The sequence below is a fragment of the Neomonachus schauinslandi genome, chromosome 14 (assembly GCF_002201575.2).
Source record: "Neomonachus schauinslandi chromosome 14, ASM220157v2, whole genome shotgun sequence".
NCBI lineage: Eukaryota > Metazoa > Chordata > Mammalia > Carnivora > Phocidae > Neomonachus > Neomonachus schauinslandi.
The window spans coordinates 23,389,257-23,410,783 of NC_058416.1; the positions used below are offsets into that span (position 1 = coordinate 23,389,257).

The following is a 21,527-nucleotide window of genomic DNA, read 5'->3' on the forward strand; positions in this document are numbered from 1 at the left end:
CCGCCACCGCCGCCGCTGCCGCCGCCCGCGGGCGGCCCGGAGCTGGAGGGGGACGGGCTCCTGCTGAGGGAGCGCCTGGCCGCGCTAGGCCTCGACGACCCCAGCCCGGCGGAGCCCGGTACCCCGGCGCTTCGGGCCGCGGCGGCGGCGGCGCAGGGCCAGGCCCGGCGGGCGGCGGGGCTGTCTCCGGAGGAGCGGGCTCCGCCCGGCCGGCCGGGGGTCCCGGAGGCAGCCGAGCTGGAGCTGGAGGAGGACGAGGAGGAGGAGGGGGAGGAAGCGGAGCTGGACGGAGACCTGCTGGAGGAGGAGGAGCTGGAGGAGGCAGAGGAGGAGGACCGGCCGTCGCTGCTGCTGCTGTCGCCGCCCGCGGCCGCCGCCTCCCAGACCCAGCCGATCCCGGGCGGGTCCCTGGGGTCGGTGCTGCTGCCCGCCGCCAGCTTCGATGCCCGGGAGGCGGCCGCGGCGGCCGCGGCGGCGGGGGTGCTCTACGGAGGGGACGATGCCCAGGGCATGATGGCGGCGATGCTGTCCCACGCCTACGGCCCCGGCGGCTGCGGGGCGGCGGCGGCTGCCGCCCTAAACGGGGAGCAGGCGGCCCTGCTCCGGAGGAAGAGTGTCAACACCACTGAGTGCGTCCCGGTGCCCAGCTCCGAGCATGTCGCCGAGATTGTCGGTCGCCAGGGTGAGTGCGGCAGGGAGGAGGGGAGTCCAGCTGGGCTTGGCCCCCGGGCGTGGGTGGGCAGACGGAAGAAACGAGCTCTGGGCAGCAACATTGAGCCCGGCGAGTAGCCCAAGTCCATCGCGAAGGGATCTGCGAGGAACCGTGGTAGATGAGATGAGAAGATGGGTCACCTTGCGAAAACCCACGGTATTCCGCTGCTTTTTGCATGGTAAAAGGTGTTAAGTTTCTCGAGCCACCCAATCCGGTGGTGTTCACTTTACTCGGGCTGTGTTCGTGGAACAGTAGGCTGGCGTGGCACCAAAAACCTCAGTGAGGTGGTAAAAGGTCGGGTCGGTTGTGGATTCGGTGTTGTACACGGAAAGCTGCGAGATTGCAAGTTTGCGCATCCGACTGTCTTATAAAAGGCACTCAGCTTACCTTACAGCAGCTTGTTCAGATGAAGAAATTGACAGAAATGGAGGCTTTGTATAAAGAGCTCATTCGAGAGGGAAGGGAATGTTCAAGTGGTGGGTAACACCATCACCCCCCTCCACCCCTCCGCTGTTCAGAAACTTAGCTTTTGAAGAGCAGCCTAACTCTCTGTTGATCTATTTGTATTCTCTTTTGATACATTTTAACTCTCGAAAAAGCACATTGGCTATCTTTTAGAACACTGTAGTGTACACGATGAAGAAAAAAAATGGACAGTAAGGTAATTGAGTTAAGGAACTTTATGCGTTTATACAGTTTTCGGTAAATTCTCTTCACTTGCCAGCACACCAGCACTGCAGACAGACTCCTCCCACATTGTTCAGACAAAGGACCTATGTCTCAGATTCCAGGAGTAGATTTGTGAAGGTGGGGGAAGGGGATGCCCAGAGTACCTCAGTATCCGACATTTTTAGGGACGGTCCTCTGCTCTTTAGCATAGCTTTTTCCCCCTGTACTACCCTGTTACAATGTAGCTTAGCCCGGTTGATGCATGACTCTTTACTGTGAGGTTGAGAGCATTGTTGGGGTCAAATAAAGAGAAATAATGGCGCTGCTGCTTAAATGATCTCATCTTTCCCAAGTGGTCTAAAGTACACATAAATAAGAGGTCTGTGGAAATGGTGGCTTCAAATATCCGAGTTGGCTCATTTCTTACCTCTCGGATTTTAATAAGAAAAACCCGTCTGAAATCTGGATAAAGGAGATAGCTTATTTCAGACTGCCTTATGACTAGTACTTTAAAGGCACAGTTCAAAGCTGGTACCATTCAATTGAGTTTATTCCTATAGTTAGTAAATAAGATTCAGATGCCTTGTTTTTTGTTTTATTTTGGGGGGTTTGGGGGGTTTTGTTTTGCAATACTTACCGATACTAATCCAGGAGAGCACTGTTTCACCTTACATAGGATAAAATTGTAATATCTCAATTTATAAATCCAGAATGAGTTGGCCATTCAATTAAGAACATCGAGGAATTGCTGTGTTTCAAGCTTCTATTTTGCCAGGTGTTGAGTTTATGGCAATTGGAAATGTGAGATTGATTCAGACAACTTGCTGCCCTTAAGAAACTAACAGTCTAATCGACAGTGGAATGTCACTAAACGAATGGGTAGTTAATGGCACTCTCCATATAGTGTATGACAGTCATACATGTGAGAACGTCAACCCCGGAGGGACTTGGAGAATGGATAGGACTTTAACAAATGGAGATGAAGAATGACTGAGGAACAATGTGGGGAAAGGTGTGGGGGAATAATCTCTAGGTATAATTAAAAGAAAGTTGTGATTTTTTTTTTTTGATACTTGGGGTCTTTAAAGGGGTGTGGCAAAGAAAAGGGGCTGGGAAGGTGTGCGTTCAAGCCAGAATATGAAAAGCCCTTAACGCTATACTAGGATGGCACTTCCTCAGCACAAGTTGCTTCAGTGTGCTTATGGTGCCAGTTTATGGTAACAAAAGAAAAGAACATTTACTTGCCGGTTTGACTGAGGGACAAGATAATGAAATCTTTTGTATATTTAGTTTAATACACACTTTTGTCCTTATCTATATTGTACCCTTTACAGCACAAAAAATGGTCCCAAATTGCACAAACTGTTGTCTATACAAATCCATTTACTTAAAAGTAAACTGAATTCATTCTGAGTTTTTATTTTGTACCATCTATTAAAATAATTTAACATTTTATAATTTAATAGCAAATGAGATAAAGTCTTTAGTTTTTCTGTGCTTATTGGGCTGTTGATTGGTTAATAAGGAAATGTGGTTCTATTTATGTCTCAGGACATAGAGACAAATTGCTGACTATTCCTCTTACACTTAATATTTCCCAGAGTTGACAGTAGTGTTAAAAGTATGTCATCATCCTCTATCTTCTCTTAAGAGCAGTCTTGCCCCCCTTTCCCTGCCTCTAGTGGATCATTGACCCCTTTGCTACCTCCACCCTTTAGCAGCACCATAATAAAACCTGTGAAGTGTTTTCCCACTCCTATGGGGGACAAGGCAACTTACAATGTTTGCATCCTTTTATTTTTTGTTTTTAAAGATTTTATTGAGAGAGAGAGAGCACATGGGGGGGGGGGGGCTGGATCCCATGACCATAAGACTGTGACCTGTGAGCCAAGATCATGACCTGAGTCGGATGCTTAACCAACTGAGCCACCCAGGCACCCCTGCATCCTTTAAAAGTGTGATAATTTGTCTTTTCTCTAAGCGAATAAACAGGGCAAATCACTTATTTTACTTGTTTGCTTTGGATGAACTAAATTTTAATTCTAAAGAATTATCCATTCTTGCCATTTTATTCATTACCTGAAGTCATAATTTTCTGTTTGCCATCTCTTAATTGGTTTTGGAAATAATTATGACACAGATGGAGACATTTCTGACTTCAGCTCTGAAGCAAAGGGTAGGACAAATGGAATTCTGAGTCATATAGACTAGAACTCATGTAAATGGCCTCTGGTTCCGGTATCTTTCAAAAAAAACACAAACCACTGCTTTTGATAGTGATGAAAGTTGGCAGTGTTGACCTCATATTTGTACTCCCCAGCAGCATATGGTCATTTGTAAATGTTAAATTAGCCCCTTCTTTTAAGCTTTGCATCTCATATTGAAACCAACCATACTGTAAAATAAAGCTAGGAACTAAAAGAGGCTTTTTGTAGAAGTTTTAGAATATGGACATTGAGGATAAACCTGGTAACAGACTTCAGACTTAACTTTTGTTAAATGTACTACCTGCAGGACACATTCACAGTGGTTAACTGGAGGTTTAAGGCAATGGACTTTGTTCTACTTTGTATAGTCATTGATACCCAGTTAGAGTAAAAAGCAAACTAAAGTAGAACTCTATACCCATTCTTAACTACATTAGAAGTAAATATTGAATGTCATAAATTCAGTTGTTTTAAAAACTTGTAACTCAAGGTTTTATGTTACTGTTTAAGCTTAATGTGGGTCTTCACCTATTTTCATTAGTGACTTTATATGTGTGTTCTCTAGTCTCATAGTCTGGAAAAGTCATCTCCAGCTTTTTTTGATTGTATGCCTTGTCAAAAAAATTAAGCTTGTATTCCCAATGTCTGAATATTTATGTATGAATGAAATGTATGCACTATAAAACATGTAAAAAATTTAAAGAATGAGGTAAAAATGGAAATTGGAGTTCTAATTTTTTTTTTTTTCTGCACTCCAGCAAAGTTTCTTGTACCCTACTTTGGCTATCATTGAGCTAGACCCTTTGGAAATTGTTTTCTTCTTTATTGAGCTACTCTGTCTCCACTGATTCCCAGGGGTTGTGTACATGGTCACTTTTTAAATAATGAATATGTTACAGTGTTTCAAGTTGTGATAAATGCATCCTTGTGACATTTTTCTCCAGTTTTCTTAGGGTAGAACCAGTCTTCAAGTTTTAACACAACTGAAATAAGGTGTATGCTTATTTGTGTATGTATGTCCAGGAGAAAAAGAGAAACTTTGGTCTTGCCATTCATAAGTTCCCTATTCAAGAAGAAACACATTTCATGAGGACAAACTGTTTCAGAACAATGCTAAAATACAACGTCTTTTTCTTTTATGGAGGAGAGGGGATTGGTGGCCTTCTCTTTGCCAGGTAATACAATTCCTGCTAGGCCACTATCCCCATTTTACAGATGTAGAAACTGAAGGTCCAAAAGATAACTTCTTCAAAAAGTGGAACTTGGATTTAGACCAGTTTGACATCAAAAGATTTTAAGTTGCTGCCTCTGTATTCAAGCATCCTGCTCGGGAAGGTTAATGATATTTGGGTTAATTTCTGCCCTAATCATGAGCTTTGGGATACTGTATTTCTAGTGGATAATTGAATATCTTCAGTATCCAAATTAATTTACTTAATAAAATTTTGATGTCTCTGCTACCCAGAAGGCACAGTTATCATTCTAATATTCTCATTCTCCTATGCTTAACTAAAAATTCTCTGTCATTTATAGTTCAGGAACTTAATTTGTGTTATATACATGCTAGCTTTAAGAAGCAGATATTGTTACTTCTAGGCTTTAAAATTTAAATTTAGTTGATAATAGTTTGTATTAGCTCTGGGACCACTGGGAAAGGTTCAGTGATTATTGTTTTACGAATGGGTGGGGAATCTACTGCTTGTTCTTCCTGCCTTATTCAGCTAATGAACTATTTTGATTCACTAGGAGGAAATGGAAAATAAAGTGGTAATGTAAGGGTGTATTTTCTATCCCCTGGTTACCAAAAATCTAAAAATGATCCAGAGTGTCAAGTGTTTGCAAAGTGTTACTCTGTTAGAGATTTCTCTTTAGAAATTTTTCAACAGAGTTTATGGGTTGGAATTCTAAGTAGCTCATCTTACATCTTAAGTTTTCAAGGAAAGGTAGCATTTAGTTATAAGATAGTGCTTAATATTTTGTGAGTTTGGTTGTGAATGAATTTGGTATTTGTATGTATTGAAGGATTTAATACTTTTGCCTTAAACTGAATACAAAAATGTTTCAGAATATATGTTTTAATGTAAAAACTACCCCGAATTCCCTTAACAGTCTCTGCTCAACTGTGGTATATTGGAAAGAATCAGCAATCAGAAATTTAAATTTCTAAATTTGATTACTCTGTGCCAGTAAGTCACCTTGTGATCTTGGACAAGTCATTTAAACTCCCTAGGCTTTATAGATACCTCCTCAGCTGGATGTAATCTTATCTGTAATACCTCTAGACACTGAATGATACACAAATAAATTGAAACACATGAAACTTTAAGTGATAAGCACATATTTTTGTTAAGTTAAATCTGAAATTAAGTTGAACCATGCTTTCATTTACCTTTCTTGGCTTTAGCAGTTTCACACATTATATTCTTCTAATGTGAAAGAACTAGGCCCAACTGATGTCTGAATGCCTGCTGGCTGCAATGCACTTCTGTCCAGATAGGTTTAAATTATGTTGTGATAACAAAGCCCAACATCTCAATATTAAAACAATAAAGGTTTATTATTCGCAGGGGCTCTGCTCATTTAAGTCATTCAAGGACATAGGCCAACGCAGTGGCCACCATTTCAAGCGTTGGCCGGTCTTCCCATGTGCCCGCGGGATAAGAGACAGTGGAATAGGACATGCTGGTCTTTAAGTGTTAAACCCGGAAATAATAATTACATCTGCTCATATTTCATTAATCAGAGCAAGTCATCTGACCACGCCTACCTTCAAGTAGGTGAGAAAGTCCATTACAACCATGTGCCCACAGAAGAGCGCTAGAATATTAGTGAATGGCTGTGATGAGTGCCACAGTATTATTTTATGATCAAAGGGATTATTACAGAATTTTTAAATGTAATTTATGTCATGTAGAATATGTAATTTAAAGTTGAACTCCCAAGTGAAAAAAATAGGTAATAATGTTCATAAGATGCTAAATAGGTAAGTGTATTTGCAGTTTGAAAACTCCTTTAGAAAACTCCAAATAAATTATGGAAAATCTATTTTAAAACCCCATTGACGTTCAGGTGATTCTAAAGTGATAATTTTTTTTTAATTAAACTGCATCTTAATGCCTCCCAGGTGGCTTATATACCATAATTTGTGGGTTTACTTTTAATTTTTTCCCCATGCCACCATTAGGTATCATATGAACATTTTTAAAGATTAAATCTGATATTTAAACTTCTAAAATAATTTTTCCAGTATTAGTGTTACCAAGCCCAACTACACTAAATTGAATGTATGCGCAGCCTAATGCTGTTGGGTTAGATCAAGTCTTTATTCCATGACTGATTTTGAGAATTTTAAGTTGCACTGCATAACATTAGAACCTCTTTGATGCCAGTGTTTGGGATTTAAGAACAATTCATGTGGGCATGGTTTGTTTCCTTTGTCTAGTAAGCAAAAATTGCAATTCATTGTATGCAGGGAAGCCTGATTTGTCTACAATTAAAGTCATATCATGGAATAATAACACTAAGACTTGAAATGGTAAAGACAGTTCTTCAGCAAAAACTGCGGGTGCAGTTGAAGATTAGCATGAAGTAGTTGGTCTTTTGAACATGGTTGGAAGAGAGTGGGGAGGGAATAGTTCCAACAACTAAAAAATTTCCCAAAAGGGTTACTATTGTAAAAGTATTTGCATTTTGGGCTGACCTTTTTATTACTGTTCCTTCTTCTGTACCGTTCTTCCTCCCTTTGACTTCTACCTTTCCATCAGTACCATTTTAGTGTACTGTAGGAAAGGACATTGGAACTTGGAGTTAGAAAACTTGTTAGAGACTTGGTTTCACCATTTGTTGCCTGTGACCTTGGACAAATCACTTAACCTTGCGGACTCTATTCTTGTGGGGAAAAAAACCTGTTCCATCTACTTGTTCTTCCTTGCCCCTTCCCATACCCCATTTGTTGTGGGGGTCAAGTTTGAGAAGATGTCATTAGTACAAAGTCATGGCACAACTGAAAGTGTAGAGATAATAAATTATATGTGGGGTAGGATAAAGTTTATCATTTTTTTTACTGCTAGATTTGTACTCGGAGCAAATGCTAGTTGAAAATAAAAATTGTCACTCTATTAAGTTTTCCCAGGGTATACCAATAACTAAATGATGCACAGTATATTTTTTAAAGTTTACAAATGAATCTGATTCTATTACATGGTATACAAACAGAAGTAATTCTAAGGTTTCTATTAACGTCTTCTAAAGGGCATGAACCTAATTTTAAAATCCCCAATTAGGAAAATTGTTTGACCTTTCGTCTCTAATTTCCACCCTCTTCTAGGTGTTTCAGCTTTAGTGAAAGACCAAATATGAGCCTTTTTTTATTATTATTAACTATTTTAGTTTTCCCTTTTCTAAGTGAAAAAAGAGGGGGCATTTTAAATTTAGTTTAAGAATCAACTAGAAAAATAAGGCAGATTGAGAGAATGGTATATTTAGGAGTCATCAATTTATAATTTTGGCAGTTCTGGGCTTCAGTTTCCTTCATGTATGAAATGAGATTGAGCTAGATTATTTCTTATAACTCTTACATTCTGATTTTTGTCCAAAAAGAATCCCTAAAATCATGCAAAACTACACCGGATTTCAAATTCCCAGTTAGATTGACTTCAAATATCTCCTCCAAGTTTTGTGAAGTTGATAATATTTTAACATGTTTTGTACAATCTAAATATAAGTTTTATCTTTAGGAAATAAATTTTTTAAGTGTTTTTCAACTTCCTATAGAAAATTGATTTGTTTGATTTTTTTTTCAATGATAAACCTTCAAGTGTGTAAGACAGTTTATCTCATTTGATCCATTCTCAGTTCCACCATACAGATAAGGAAACAGATCTCTGGGGATATAAGTAACTTACCCAGGGCCTCAAGCTAATAGAATTAAAGACTTCAACACTCCTATCTCAGTAAGTGGTAGAACAAGCAGACAGAAGATCAGCAAGGATATAGAAGGTTTGAACACCACCAACAATATAAGAAAAGAAAATAAGAGATTGATATCTGTACATGAACATGTGTAGACATCAAATCCTTCTGGTACTTGGAGTCGATACAAGTCAGTGAGGGCAAGCACTGAATCTTAGTCGTCTTTGCATCCTTGATGTCAGTTAAAGTACCTGAAGCAAAGTAAATACTTGCTGTTTATTTTATTGAACTGAATTATTGGATTAGACTTGCCATTTTACTATTACTGTTTTAGTTTCCATATTGCAGTAATTGGGATTTTCTTCTCTCTTGCCTTTATCCCCAACCCTTTATGTAAGGAGCCAGTCAACCTGAGATTGACTTTGTTTTAAAGGCAGTAGACATGTACTTGACTTAAGGCATTAGATGTCAGTATGAATACTGATAACAACAAAACTAAAATCACATAAATGAAGCTATTTGAAATGTTGTCAGTGATGTCTACAATGAGACTATATTCTTCACAAAAAATTTCGGAGGATTTTGACTAGAAGAGCTACAAGGACACTTGAACCCTAGAAAGGAAACCTATTAATTCTATATTGTGCATTTATGGATAGTTTGCATTGCTAATCTAAACAGTTTGTTTAAATGTTGAGTTAAGTTTGTGTACATAAGAAACACTCTCTTATTGGGATTTAGCTGATATTCATCAGTTTGAAGATATAATACTGAAATTAAGTCCCTGTAAAGTTAAAGGAGCTTTTGAGTAATGTGTCTAGACTATCCCATGAGGAAAAGGACCTCCCTCATTCTAATATACCATGGAACATGAAATACTGTGTTTCTTTAGTGCTTTTAGAGAAAAATAGTATGGAGTAGTAAGAGGAGTTTGGGGTTATCAAGACAACATGGGTTTGAGATCTGACTTTCCAGCTGGGAGATCTTGAGCAATTCAGTTAAGCTCTTTTCTGCCCTGCTTAAAACACTATTATGATGATTAAATGAGAATATATCTAGAAGAGTTGGGAAAACTGAAAAGTGTGCTACAAATTTTTATTATTTCAAAGCTAAGGGTATTGGATCATTTTACTCAGGAAATACTTGAAGAAGTGTTTCGGGGGGGTGGTTGGGTAGTCTGAAAGATTACCCTTTACTGAGATACCTACTTGAATAATGGGCATAGTAATAAGCGAGATAAGTATCTTTAATCAGTCTCACCCATGAAGGAGAGATTTAAGGTTTAGTGACTTGCTAAAGTTCACAAAGCAGGTTAGTGATGATCCAGTCTGTGTTCCCAACCATTACTCAACCTACCTTTCCTTGAGGAGAAGAATAAATGTGTGTGTGTGTGTGTGTGTGTGTGTGTGTGTGTGTGTGTGTGTGAGAGAGAGAGAGAGAGAGAGAGAGAGGGAGAGGGAGAGGGAGAGAGAGAGATAAGGTAGTATCTGATTGTCCCAAGTGTTTTTAAGACCAAAAAAGAAGCAGTGACAGTATTTCCTAGGAGAAGAGGGACTTGGTCAAAAGATTTAAGCATTGGAAAGGACCTAGAGGTTGAGTGACCTAATACTGAAACCAGGAGTAATTGGTGATAGATTAGAACCAAGGCCTGCAGATGATCAGTTTTCTGCTTCTTACATTGTTTCCTTTAAACTGTGCCTTGGAAGATTTATATGCAGTAGCCATAATAATAAGAGTCAGTACCGTTATCTGTACTATTATTGAGCTCATAGAGCCCTTCACATATACAGCCTCATCTTCCAGATGGCCATGTTTGTGACTCAGAAGCTATAAGGTGTGGAGGGGAAGTACCAGGAGGGTTTTCCATGTTATTTAGGGAAATATCTGAGCAGAGATAGAAGAGGAACAAGACATGTTTAGGAGATAATAAAGTCTGGAAGAAGGTAGGTTCTGGCTACTTGATGGGAGAGAGTTGGTGGGGGGAAGATTTTAATGTCAAGCCAAGGAGTTCTAATTTTCTCAAAGGTAAAGAACTACGCAAGGAGTTTTCACTCCCCTCCTTATTTAAAGTAAGTGTATATGTGTGTGTACATACACTGATATCTAGTAGGATCCTTTTCCCTCAAAACAAAACTCTTGGGGGGAATTTTTGAAGAAAGGTACATGCCAAGGATGACCCAAAGTGAAAATATACACATAACACAGTTTTGGTGTTTGTAAGGGTTTTAACTTTCTCCAGTCACCTTATATGTAAGATATATATAATTTATGGAATGAATAGAAAATACAATGAATTTCTGGAAAACGAAATACTCTGTCAAAAATCAGCAACACTTCACATAATATTTGGGGCTACTGACTACTACTTTTAAACTTTTCTGTGATACCACCACCCCACTCCCCAGCAAAAGAACATTTGGCATTTCAGCCCTTTGTACACATATTTGGAACATGTTGAATTTTGCATTTTTTTTTCTTTTTAAATGTTGATTGCAACCTGCTAAATTGTTATTGTAACCCATGGTTTGAGAAACACTGAAGATCCCATCATTTTGGGTCCTTTTCTTCCTTTTAACTGACTCCTCTCCCAGCAACAGGGGATCTCTCCCTCTTAATCACTGAGGCATCTGGTGGGAGAGATTCTCTTTACTCTGGAGAAACAAGGCAGGACCTTTGCTGTGCCAGGGAGTGCAGGGACCATAATTCTGGCTGCAGTTAAACACAGCTCTAGCCACAGTGATGTAGAAAGAGGAAATGGGTTCTTATACCAGGGGTAAGTTGGAGACTTTTTTATTTGGGGAATTTACTTCCAAATCAAAATAAAATTACAACTATGAAAGTTGGTGCTATCCTAGTTCTTAACCTCTACACATTCTGGTACACAGCTTGCCATAGGTTGGTTTTGGTCTATAGCTATTAGAACACAATTGTTAGGGCACCTGGATGGCTCAGTCCTTTGAGCATCTGCCTTCGGCTCAGGCTGTGATCCCAGGGTCCTGGGATGGAGTCCCACGAAAGGCTCCCTGCTCAGCTGGGAGCCTGCTTCTCCCTCTGCCTGCCACTCCTCCTGCTTGTGCTCTCTCCCTCTCTCTCTCTGTCAAATAAATAAAATATTTTTTTAAAAATTGCTAGTCCTCCCCTCTTAGAATTAAAAAGCCTTGTTCACATTTGAAGTTATGATATCATTTGCCCTGCTGTTCATATAATTTTAAAATAATGTCAGTTCTAGTCAAAGTCTAATTAATATGCTAAGTCTAGTAAAATGTGTCATTTCTTTATATTTTAAAAAAATTTTCTGATTTAATTATATTTCTTGGAGAAGGCTAATGCATTTGTTTGTTCAAAATTATAAAAAATTAGAGTGTAAAGGAAAATTAAGTCTCCCTCCTACCCTGTCCCCCTAAATCAACCAGTTTTATGACTGCATTGTATTCCATTATATAGCTATGTTGGCCGCACACTAATACAAACAATTAAGTAATATAATACAAAGGTCATTTTGCACCTGTGCAAGTATTTTTACAGAATCAACTCTATGAGTGGGATTGTAGGGGTAGACAGACAATAATGCAAAGTGCCCTCAGATGCCAGCAGACTGCCTTCTTGTCGTGCAGTTGTAATTTTGATAAATAATGCAAAGTGCCCTCGAGCAGTTCGTACTCTCAGCAGTTAAATATGAAAGTCCTTTTCCCTGTTCTTACTAGCTCTGGTTTTGATATTTGATAGTCTTATAGGTGGAAAAACATACTTCAGTTCACGTGAAAATGGGAGTTTTCATGGTCCATAGCCATTTATATATTTACTTTTCTATGAGCTGTTTCTTTTACCTATTTTTTAATTGGGTTTTGGTGTTTTGATACATAGGGCCAGGGTTATGTGTGTAAGAGAGAAATTAGCCATTTGTGGTGTAAGTTGTAAATAATTATTTCTTCACATTGTTTTTGGTGACTTTTACCATGCAGCAGTTTTTTTTAAAGTGCAATCTAATTTGTCTTTATTCTTACGGCATCTGAGTTTTGTGCTGCTCTGAGATTATAAATTCTTCCATGATTTTTTAACTGTCTTAGACTTTTCAAATGGAAACTCAATCTAAGATATTCCAAAAAACTTTTTAACCTTTTTAATCTTCTTCACCTGTAAAATAATAAAACAAGTTTGTTTTCTTTAGTTTGTGTTGCCTATTTAGAACTCTCCCTATTCAAATTGTCCTCAACATGTGTTAGTTGTTTGAAACTCAGAATATATATGTTTCTATAGAAACAGTATTATGATTGATGAGGTTTCCTGTAGTCCTAATCTGAGTTGAAGCTACTGTGTTAAAACTGTCTTACAAAATTCAGGAGAGAGAACAAATAAATTCTTCTGTTTTTGTTGGTAGGTGGCTTAAAGGGGTTGGCTTTGCAATCTTCCCATTACCTCTACCCTGATCTGCAAAACCTACAGACACTGTCCTTTGGGGCAGGATAGGCCTCTTAACGCTCCTATCTCAGAAGTGGTTCCTGCTCAAATTGTTTGTCTTCTGTCTTCCTATTGAGCCAATTATTAAACACCTCTTTGTTAGTACCAACCATAGGCCAGAGAGTGTTTTTGTGTACCTTTAGGCATATTTTCTTGGTTAATAATATACCTACTAGGTATTAAACAAAAAGTATTCTACTAAGGTCAATTGACTGTTGCTTATAGTCTCAAAAGTATTTATTTGGAGAAGTTTACTCAATTCAACTTTCTAGTGGTCAATATTAGTAAAGGTTGAGAGGGGCTAACCCCAGACCCTTTGGTTATTTCTTCCTTTGTCCTTAATAGAAATTGCCCAGTGCTTTCTGCGGGATGAACAGGACCCTCTTTGTTAAAAATGTGATGCCAGCAGACTGCCTTCTTGTTAAGTTGTAGCCCAGAATATCTGAATAATAACAATAACTCCTCTGAATGTATAGGGTGAACAGTTAGTTATTTGTTCACATTAGCCTTTCAGAATTTCTTAGGCCCCTCTCCATCAGTCACATGTTGATTGGCCGATGGGAAGTACTCTCCATTCACAGCCCCAAGCAACACCTGTGCTGAATTGATGGAATCTCCTGGAGATCCAGTCTGTATAAATAAGTAGATATAAAAGTTTTATGGCTCTCATCTTCTAACTCACCTTCTATTTTGGAGCAAAAGCAGTAACATTGACTTATAGTCAAAAGTTACACCATCAACTTAATCATTAGAGATGTAAACTTACAGCAGCACTCTTTATAGTTAAAACTTTTGAGTTTTACAGTAGCATAAATTCAACTCATTGTAGTAATTTCTTGATAGCCACAAGCCACCCCCCCTCCCCTTGGCCCTTCTTACCTCATCCAGTTAGTGCACTAAGTGCTTTCCTTGCAGTTTTGCTTTTAGCCACTCCCCACCAAGTCTTCTCAAATGAATATAACCTCAGATTTGAGTAAACCTGACTCTAAAAGTGTTTTCATGATAGGTACCTAGGATCCAGCAGTAAGGGGAAAAAAAAAAAACATTTCTTTGTGAGTTTTACATTTTGTTGGAAGGGTGAATAGATCTGGGTTAAGATCCATAAGTCCAATGACAGGTTGAATAAAGTTATGTTGAATATGTTATAATTGAAGTTAGCATAATCAGCTCCTTTCAACAAAGTTGTATTAGCAGTATGGGGCTAGAATATGAAAGTCTTGAAAAGCTCAGCAAAGAAAGGTTAGATGCAAAGCAATATGTATGTTTTTATACAGAAGACTGATCTTTGTTTCAACACATGTCATATGGACACCTCAAATGCCTATACTTCTAGTCAACCACCCAGTGGTTTGGGAATGTTTAGGAAGGGCCCACAAAGCAGTCCTGAGGATAGGAACCTTCGGAGAGGATGAGACATCTAAACTAAAATCTGAAAGGCCAGCAGGAATTAAGCAGAGGTGGGAGGAAAGAGGCAAGGACAAAGGAACATTCTAGTCATGGAAGTGAGGAAGGGGAGGAGCACCTGGGTGGCTCAGTGGGCATGAACCCGGGAAGAGCTCTGCATGGAACTCCCTGCTCAGCAGGGAGTCTGCTTCTCCCTCTGCCTCTCCCCCACTCCAGGCGCTCGCACGCTGTCTCTCTCAAATAAATCATAAAAAAAAAGAAGTGAGGAAGGGGGAAAGGATGCCGGTAAAGAGGGGCCTGTGTGCTACATTGTTTGGACTTTATCCTTATGGTAAAAGGGAGCCATTAAAGCACTTTATGCAAAGAAGTGATCATGTGATCTGTGTTTTATTTAGAAACCATCATTTGGGGGCGCCTGGGTGGCTCAGTCGTTAAGCATCTACCTTCTGCTGATGCCAGGTCATGATGCCGGGTCCTGGGATCGAGCCCCGCATCGGACTCCCTGCTCAGCGGGAAGCCTGCTTCTCCGTCTCCCCCTCCCCCTGCTTGTGTTCCCTCTCTCGCTGTGTCTCTCTCTGTCAAATAAATAAAGAAAATCTTTAAAAAAAAAAAAGAAAGAAAGAAACCATCATTTGACTAAAATGAATATAGAGAATGGGTTGGAGTAAGTTGGGACTGGAGGCAAGGAGACCTGTGCGGGGTGGGGGTTGCAGTTATACAGATTAGAAATGATGTATATAAAGACTTAGTTTTTATACATTATTAATTTATTGGGGGCAAAAAAGGGGGGGCTAAAAAAAAAAAAAAAAGACTACCCAAGATGTGACATGTGTCTTTAAGAGCACCTGGCCTCTTCATTTTGAGGAACCTAGGAATAACGTGATATATTCATGAGAACAAATCTATTCTAGCAAGCTTCACATTAAGATCTTTGAAAAGTATAACCCCAGAGTTCTATGCCTTAGTTGTCTATTTGACAACAAGTAATAGGTGATTACTCTAAAAAGTTAATTGAAGAATTATGGATAGTTATGAATATGCATCTCAGATATTTTATTTTAACTTAAATGCAGTTAGGATTTGGGCCAAAGGCTTCTATTGAGAATGGGTCTGCCAATCTGAGTAGTCTTTTAATAAAATCACATCCAGGATATGCCCATGTTCCATACAATTTCCAATATGTTTCTTTTGAATTTAGCAAGAATTTTACAGTGAATGCAGAGTCATTCTGTGTTAGTTTTTTACCCCAGGCCTTTATAGTTGTCTCACCCATACATAATTCAACAACAACCTTTTTTTTTCTTTAAGGTACACATCTTTTGTTGAGATTTTCTTTTTTTTTTTTTAAAGAATGTATTTATTTATTAGAGAGAGGGAGAGCATGAGCAGGGGGAGGGGCAGAGGGACAAGCAGACTCCCCACCAAGCATGGAGCCTGGACACAGGGCTGATCCCAGGACCCTGAGATCATGACTTGAGCCAAAGTCAGATGCTTAACTGACTGAGCCACCCAGGCACCCCTTTATTGAGATTTTCAAAAATAATCAGCTTCATTTTCATACAAGTACAGTGTCTTTTTGCATTCATATTTCACTGATTTATGTCAAAGTTAATTTAGTTAATGCATGAGTACGACTAGAATAACCAGATATGGGAATATCTTAGTAAGCCTCAAATTCCGTTGATGCGAGCAGATGTGAGATGACCTTTGAGCCATGAGCATTTTGCTCATCATGAATTTTATAGAGGAAAGAGTAATGTTAAAATATGACAATTAGGTGGAAGTCCATTAAACAACTTCTGTCTTAGAGTTGTGCAAAATTGGAGGTTCTCGGACTGACAGACCATAGATTTTGAAGTTAGAGTAGGTTTAACTGTTCTTGTAAGCTTCACTTTCCTTAGCAATAAAAGGAGTGAAGTAACCTAGTTCTTAGGGTTATTGTATAGATTGAATGAGAGAGTAGATATTCAGTGTCTTACATGTGCATTAGTGGTTTTTCTTTGTCACCAACATCCTGCAAGGGAGTTGATTATTCCTGTTCTGAATGTCAGACCTGCATATGGTATAGCTTGCCTGTACAGAGTAGTGCGTGCATCATTTGCAGTGACTGATAACAAGACGGAAACAATAGGCGTGACTTCTAAGATCTCCCCGTGGAGGTGCCGCCTATTCCTAAGTGAAAGACCAGCAGACAAGTATGTCTGAGGATGGGGGAGCATTTGTGGAGTTAGGAAAGCTTTCTCATGATCTAGTGACAGGTTTTTATGATAAAGAAAAAAAACTGCCCACAAGCAGACATTTAGCTTGAAAGGAGCTTTCTGTGATTTGTCTTTATCAATATTGACATAGATGTTGATTCTTGTGAAATATTTTCTTTCTAACAGGTTGTAAAATTAAAGCACTGAGAGCCAAGACAAACACATATATCAAGACACCTGTTCGTGGTGAAGAGCCCATTTTTGTCGTCACTGGACGGAAAGAAGATGTTGCCATGGCCAAAAGAGAAATTCTCTCAGCTGCAGAGCACTTCTCCATGATCCGTGCATCTCGAAACAAAAATGGTCCTGCCCTGGGAGGGTTGTCATGTAGTCCAAATCTGCCAGGTCAAACCACCGTTCAAGTGAGGGTCCCCTATCGTGTGGTAGGATTGGTCGTTGGGCCCAAAGGAGCAACTATAAAGAGAATTCAGCAGCAGACCCACACATACATAGTAACTCCAAGCAGAGATAAGGAGCCTGTCTTTGAAGTGACAGGGATGCCCGAAAATGTTGACCGAGCACGAGAAGAAATAGAAATGCATATTGCCATGCGTACAGGAAACTATATTGAACTCAACGAAGAAAATGATTTCCATTACAACGGTACCGACGTAAGCTTTGAAGGTGGCACTCTTGGCTCTGCGTGGCTCTCCTCCAATCCAGTTCCTCCCAGTCGCGCAAGAATGATATCCAATTATCGAAATGATAGTTCCAGTTCTCTGGGAAGTGGTTCCACAGATTCCTACTTTGGAAGCAATAGGCTGGCTGACTTTAGTCCAACAAGCCCATTTAGCACAGGAAACTTTTGGTTTGGAGACACACTACCATCTGTAGGCTCAGAAGATCTTGCAGTTGATTCTCCTGCCTTTGACTCTTTACCAACATCTGCTCAAACTATCTGGACTCCGTTTGAACCAGTTAACCCACTGTCTGGCTTTGGGAGTGATCCCTCTGGTAACATGAAGACTCAGCGTAGAGGAAGTCAGCCATCCACTCCTCGTCTGTCTCCTACATTTCCTGAGAGCGTTGAACACCCACTTGCTCGGAGGGTTAGGAGCGACCCCCCTAACTCAGGCAACCATGTTGGCCTTCCGATATACATCCCTGCTTTTTCTAATGGTACCAATAGCTACTCCTCTTCCAATGGCGGTTCCACCTCTAGCTCACCTCCAGAATCCAGACGAAAGCACGATTGTGTGATTTGCTTTGAGAATGAAGTTATTGCTGCCCTAGTTCCGTGTGGCCACAACCTCTTCTGCATGGAATGTGCCAACAAGATCTGTGAAAAGAGAACGCCATCATGTCCAGTTTGCCAGACAGCTGTTACTCAGGCAATCCAAATTCACTCTTAACTATATATATATACATAAATACTATATCTCTATATGGACTCGTAAAGGCATGGGTATAATGGTACCCCCAGTAAACTTCCTAATGAATTCTTATGACTGTTATCAGGCTTTATTGGGATTAGGCTAAAGTTGTTAGTAAACTTATAAAAGGCTGCTATGGTAACACTAAACCTAAGTGGTCTCTTGTCTATTAGTTTGGTTTGAATTATTAATACTATCCTGTAGACCCAGAGACATAGCTTGTGTAAGAATCGTTAAAACTGAAGTTCAGCTTGGCTGAGTGAAGATAATCATAGGTTGTGTGAGCCTATGAGAAAAGTTTATACGTCTAGATTTCAAAACCGTGGGTCCCAAAGCCTAGCCACATTAAGAGTTTATGGAGGGTACTTGGCATTACAGATGATTCAGACACTTCCAGTGCTGCCTTCTTTACACTGCCAGTTTTGACAAAACAGGTTCGTTTTTTATTTTACAACAACTTATGCCTAATTCTGCAGGATTGCAAGTAACTTTTTAATGCATTGTGATGACTTATTGGTAATAATAGGGCTGATGGCAGTTTACTCGATCACTGGTTATAATTTGGGACAAAAAACTGCTACATTGACCTTCATCTCGCCCAGAATGCTCACGGCTGGTATGATCAGTGGATCAGGAATGCAATTGTGCCGATTGTGAATTCCTACCCATTGCCTCCCTTGGTGAATGTGGAAACGGCCAGCTGGGTTTTCCCATTTCAGGAAGGGCTTTGGGATGCACCTGTATTGGCTAGTAATTAAGGATGCGAACATTCCATTCATTCGTCTGATCAAGCTGTTGATTAATTTTTAGACTATAGATCAAAATGTGAAACATTTTATGTTCAATCCATATGTCTTGCACATTATAAATATATTTTTATTTTTTAGTAATTTAGGGGAGGGGGAGGGAGAGAGGGATAATAATGCCCTTAGCATAATTTACAAAAGCAGCTGTGATGACCTTCAATCAGTTTACTTCATTTCAAAACTATTTCCAATCACAAGGAAAGATTTCTTTAAGATACACTTTTACATTTCACCTGTGGATGTCTATAACTTCATCCTCAGTATGTTCCCAAATCTGTGCTGGCATTGAAAGGACAAAACAATATACTGGTGGGTTTTTCTACTAATTATTTTTTGAAGCGTTATTTTCCCAACACAAAAGAGCTTTTTTTCTCAATATAACAAAAAATTGAAAATCCTATGTGTATTGAATAGTAAATAGACAAATTTTATTTTTTATTTCCACTTGAAGAGTTACATTTCGTATAAAAGTTTACAAATAACGGTTTTTATTTTGATTTTTTTCAGTATAAAAATTGCCTTGATGGCATATTATGATGTAATGCTAATTGCTTGTAGGATAGTTAAATGTCAGTATTGAAACCTAATCTTTAGCTGCCGTCTTGTAGATATGAACGAATGTTCACCAAGCATGTATTTTGTATTTTGTTGCATTGTACACTGCAACTAATAAGCCAAGGAATCGACATATATTAGGTGCGTGTACTGTTTCTAAAAACCACAAACTAAGAATGATAAATTATCAATATAGTTTAGTATTTGCTAATTTTACTACACTCTTTTGTTATGTATATGTAGGGAAGTCATAGGGATTATAAATTCAATTTGAGTAAAGTTTAAAACCATATATTTTATGATAAAGGGCCTTTAACTTAAGATGGCCAAAGCACTGATATTATATATTTGCTGTAAAGAGAATTATAAGAGTTTTATTTTTCTGATATTAAAAGTTACTTAATAAAGACTTGTTTCCATTAACTTGAATGTATTCTCCTTGGTGTTTTTCATGCAATCATTAGTTTAGACTGGAAGATAGCCATTTGCTAGAATTGAACATTTTCTTTTACAAAGTTTCCCCTCTCCTAAGCCAGCTCCCTGTGTTCATTCTTGGAGTGATTTTTTTTTTTTTTTTTTTTTTAGTGTATTCTTAGTGTTAAATGTGTCACTTATGCTCCTATCCAAATTTAGCTTTTCCTTTAAATGAGTGTAAAATTAGAGATTTAGCTAGTTTTAGATTGTTTAGTTGCTTGTGTAGTCGACCACAATTACTATTAACCTAATTGTAAATAATGACTTTTTATACATTAATGTTAACTAAAATCCTGAATCCTTATAGACTCAGTTTCTACCCTTTGTTACAGGTTTTTGTGTTTTTAATCATTAAATCTAGAAAACGAACTTCTTTCTGATGCGAAGGTACAAGTTTTTAACTTTCAGTCACGAAGTACCTTCTGAAAGGTTTGTGGTTGATAAAAATATTACTCCATTAATGAAATGATTTGATACTGATTGGAGTAAATCACTGCCATTTGTTACAAAGCAAGAATAAAGACCTTTCTAAGATGTTTTAAAGAAACGAAAATTCTGTTCATTCTTAGAAATATTACACAGCCACAGTGAGTCTTTTCATGGTAGGTGCTGGACAGAAATTCTTCAGCTGCGCTAGGAGACTAGAGAGATGTGATGATGGTTAAGATCACTGCCCTAGAATTGCTTTGCTAGCTTTAGGATTAACCCCCACAAGTATGAAGGAGAAATGTTTGGGTGTGGTACAGGACTGTCATCCGGCCCCTCTGATCCACAGTTTTTCTTTCTGCCATTTCAGTTACCCACACGGTCGGCTGCTGTCCAGCCTGGAGGTAGGTTACCCTCTAGCCTAACAGCTTCACAACACCTGCGTCCTTCCCCTCACTTCATCTCATCATGTAGGCATTTTCTCATCACAAGAAGCAGGGTGATATTTTGAGAGAGAAAGAGAGCCCACATTTACATAACTTGTTTTACAGCATATTGTTACAATTGTTTTATATTCTTTTTTTTTTTAAGAATTTATTTATTTGACAGAGAGAGACACAGCGAGAGAGGGAACACAGACAGGGGGAGTGGGAGAGGGAGAAGCAGGCTTCCTGCTGAGCAGGGAGCCCGATGCGGGGCTCGATCCCAGGACCCTGGGATCATGACCTAAGCCAAAGGCAGATGCTTAACGACTGAGCCACCCAGGCGCCCCTTGTTTTATCATTCTTGTTAATCTCTTAAAAATCTCTGACTCTTATAAATCAACTTCATCATAGGATGCATGTATAGGGAAAAACAGTACTTTTAGGGTTTGGTACTAATCGTGGTTTCAGGCATCCACTGGGGGTCTTGGAACATCCTCCTCAGACGAGGGGATGGGCTGCTGTGTTTATACAACTCCAACATAGACGGAATGACCAGTGAATATGAATTTCTTGTACCCAATACAAGGTCAAGATCTTTCAGAGGACCTTAAAAATAATTTACTTTGGAGGCTTTCCTTGCCACAGGAAGCCAAAACTGTCTGAAACTTAGGTTAGCAAAACCGAGAAGCACTTCCCTAAGTTGGAAGTCTAGAGCTGCCTTTCCTCAGACGTTTGCGTTCATTTTCTTGCGTAGGGAAGTACTGGGGGAGAGAGGCTCTAGGAAAGCTGTGGACCTGCCTTACCAGAGAATTGCTACACCACTGGATGATCTGCAATGTGAATAGTTAA

At 39.2% G+C, this 21,527-nt stretch overlaps 1 protein-coding gene across 1 annotated transcript in view; it reads left to right on the forward strand.

The window, feature by feature from the left end:
- MEX3C (mex-3 RNA binding family member C) overlaps positions 1–19,782 on the forward strand; it is a 21,807-nt gene extending 2,025 nt beyond the window's left edge. The window contains exons 3-4 of the mRNA XM_044921254.1: positions 1–682; positions 16,746–19,782. The exon at positions 1–682 is cut by the window's left edge and continues 1 nt beyond it. Of these exons, the coding sequence (XP_044777189.1) occupies positions 1–682; positions 16,746–17,971 (1,908 nt within the window). The 3' untranslated portion in view covers positions 17,972–19,782. The remainder of the gene's footprint in view (positions 683–16,745) is intronic.
- Positions 19,783–21,527: the final 1,745 nt, after the last annotated feature.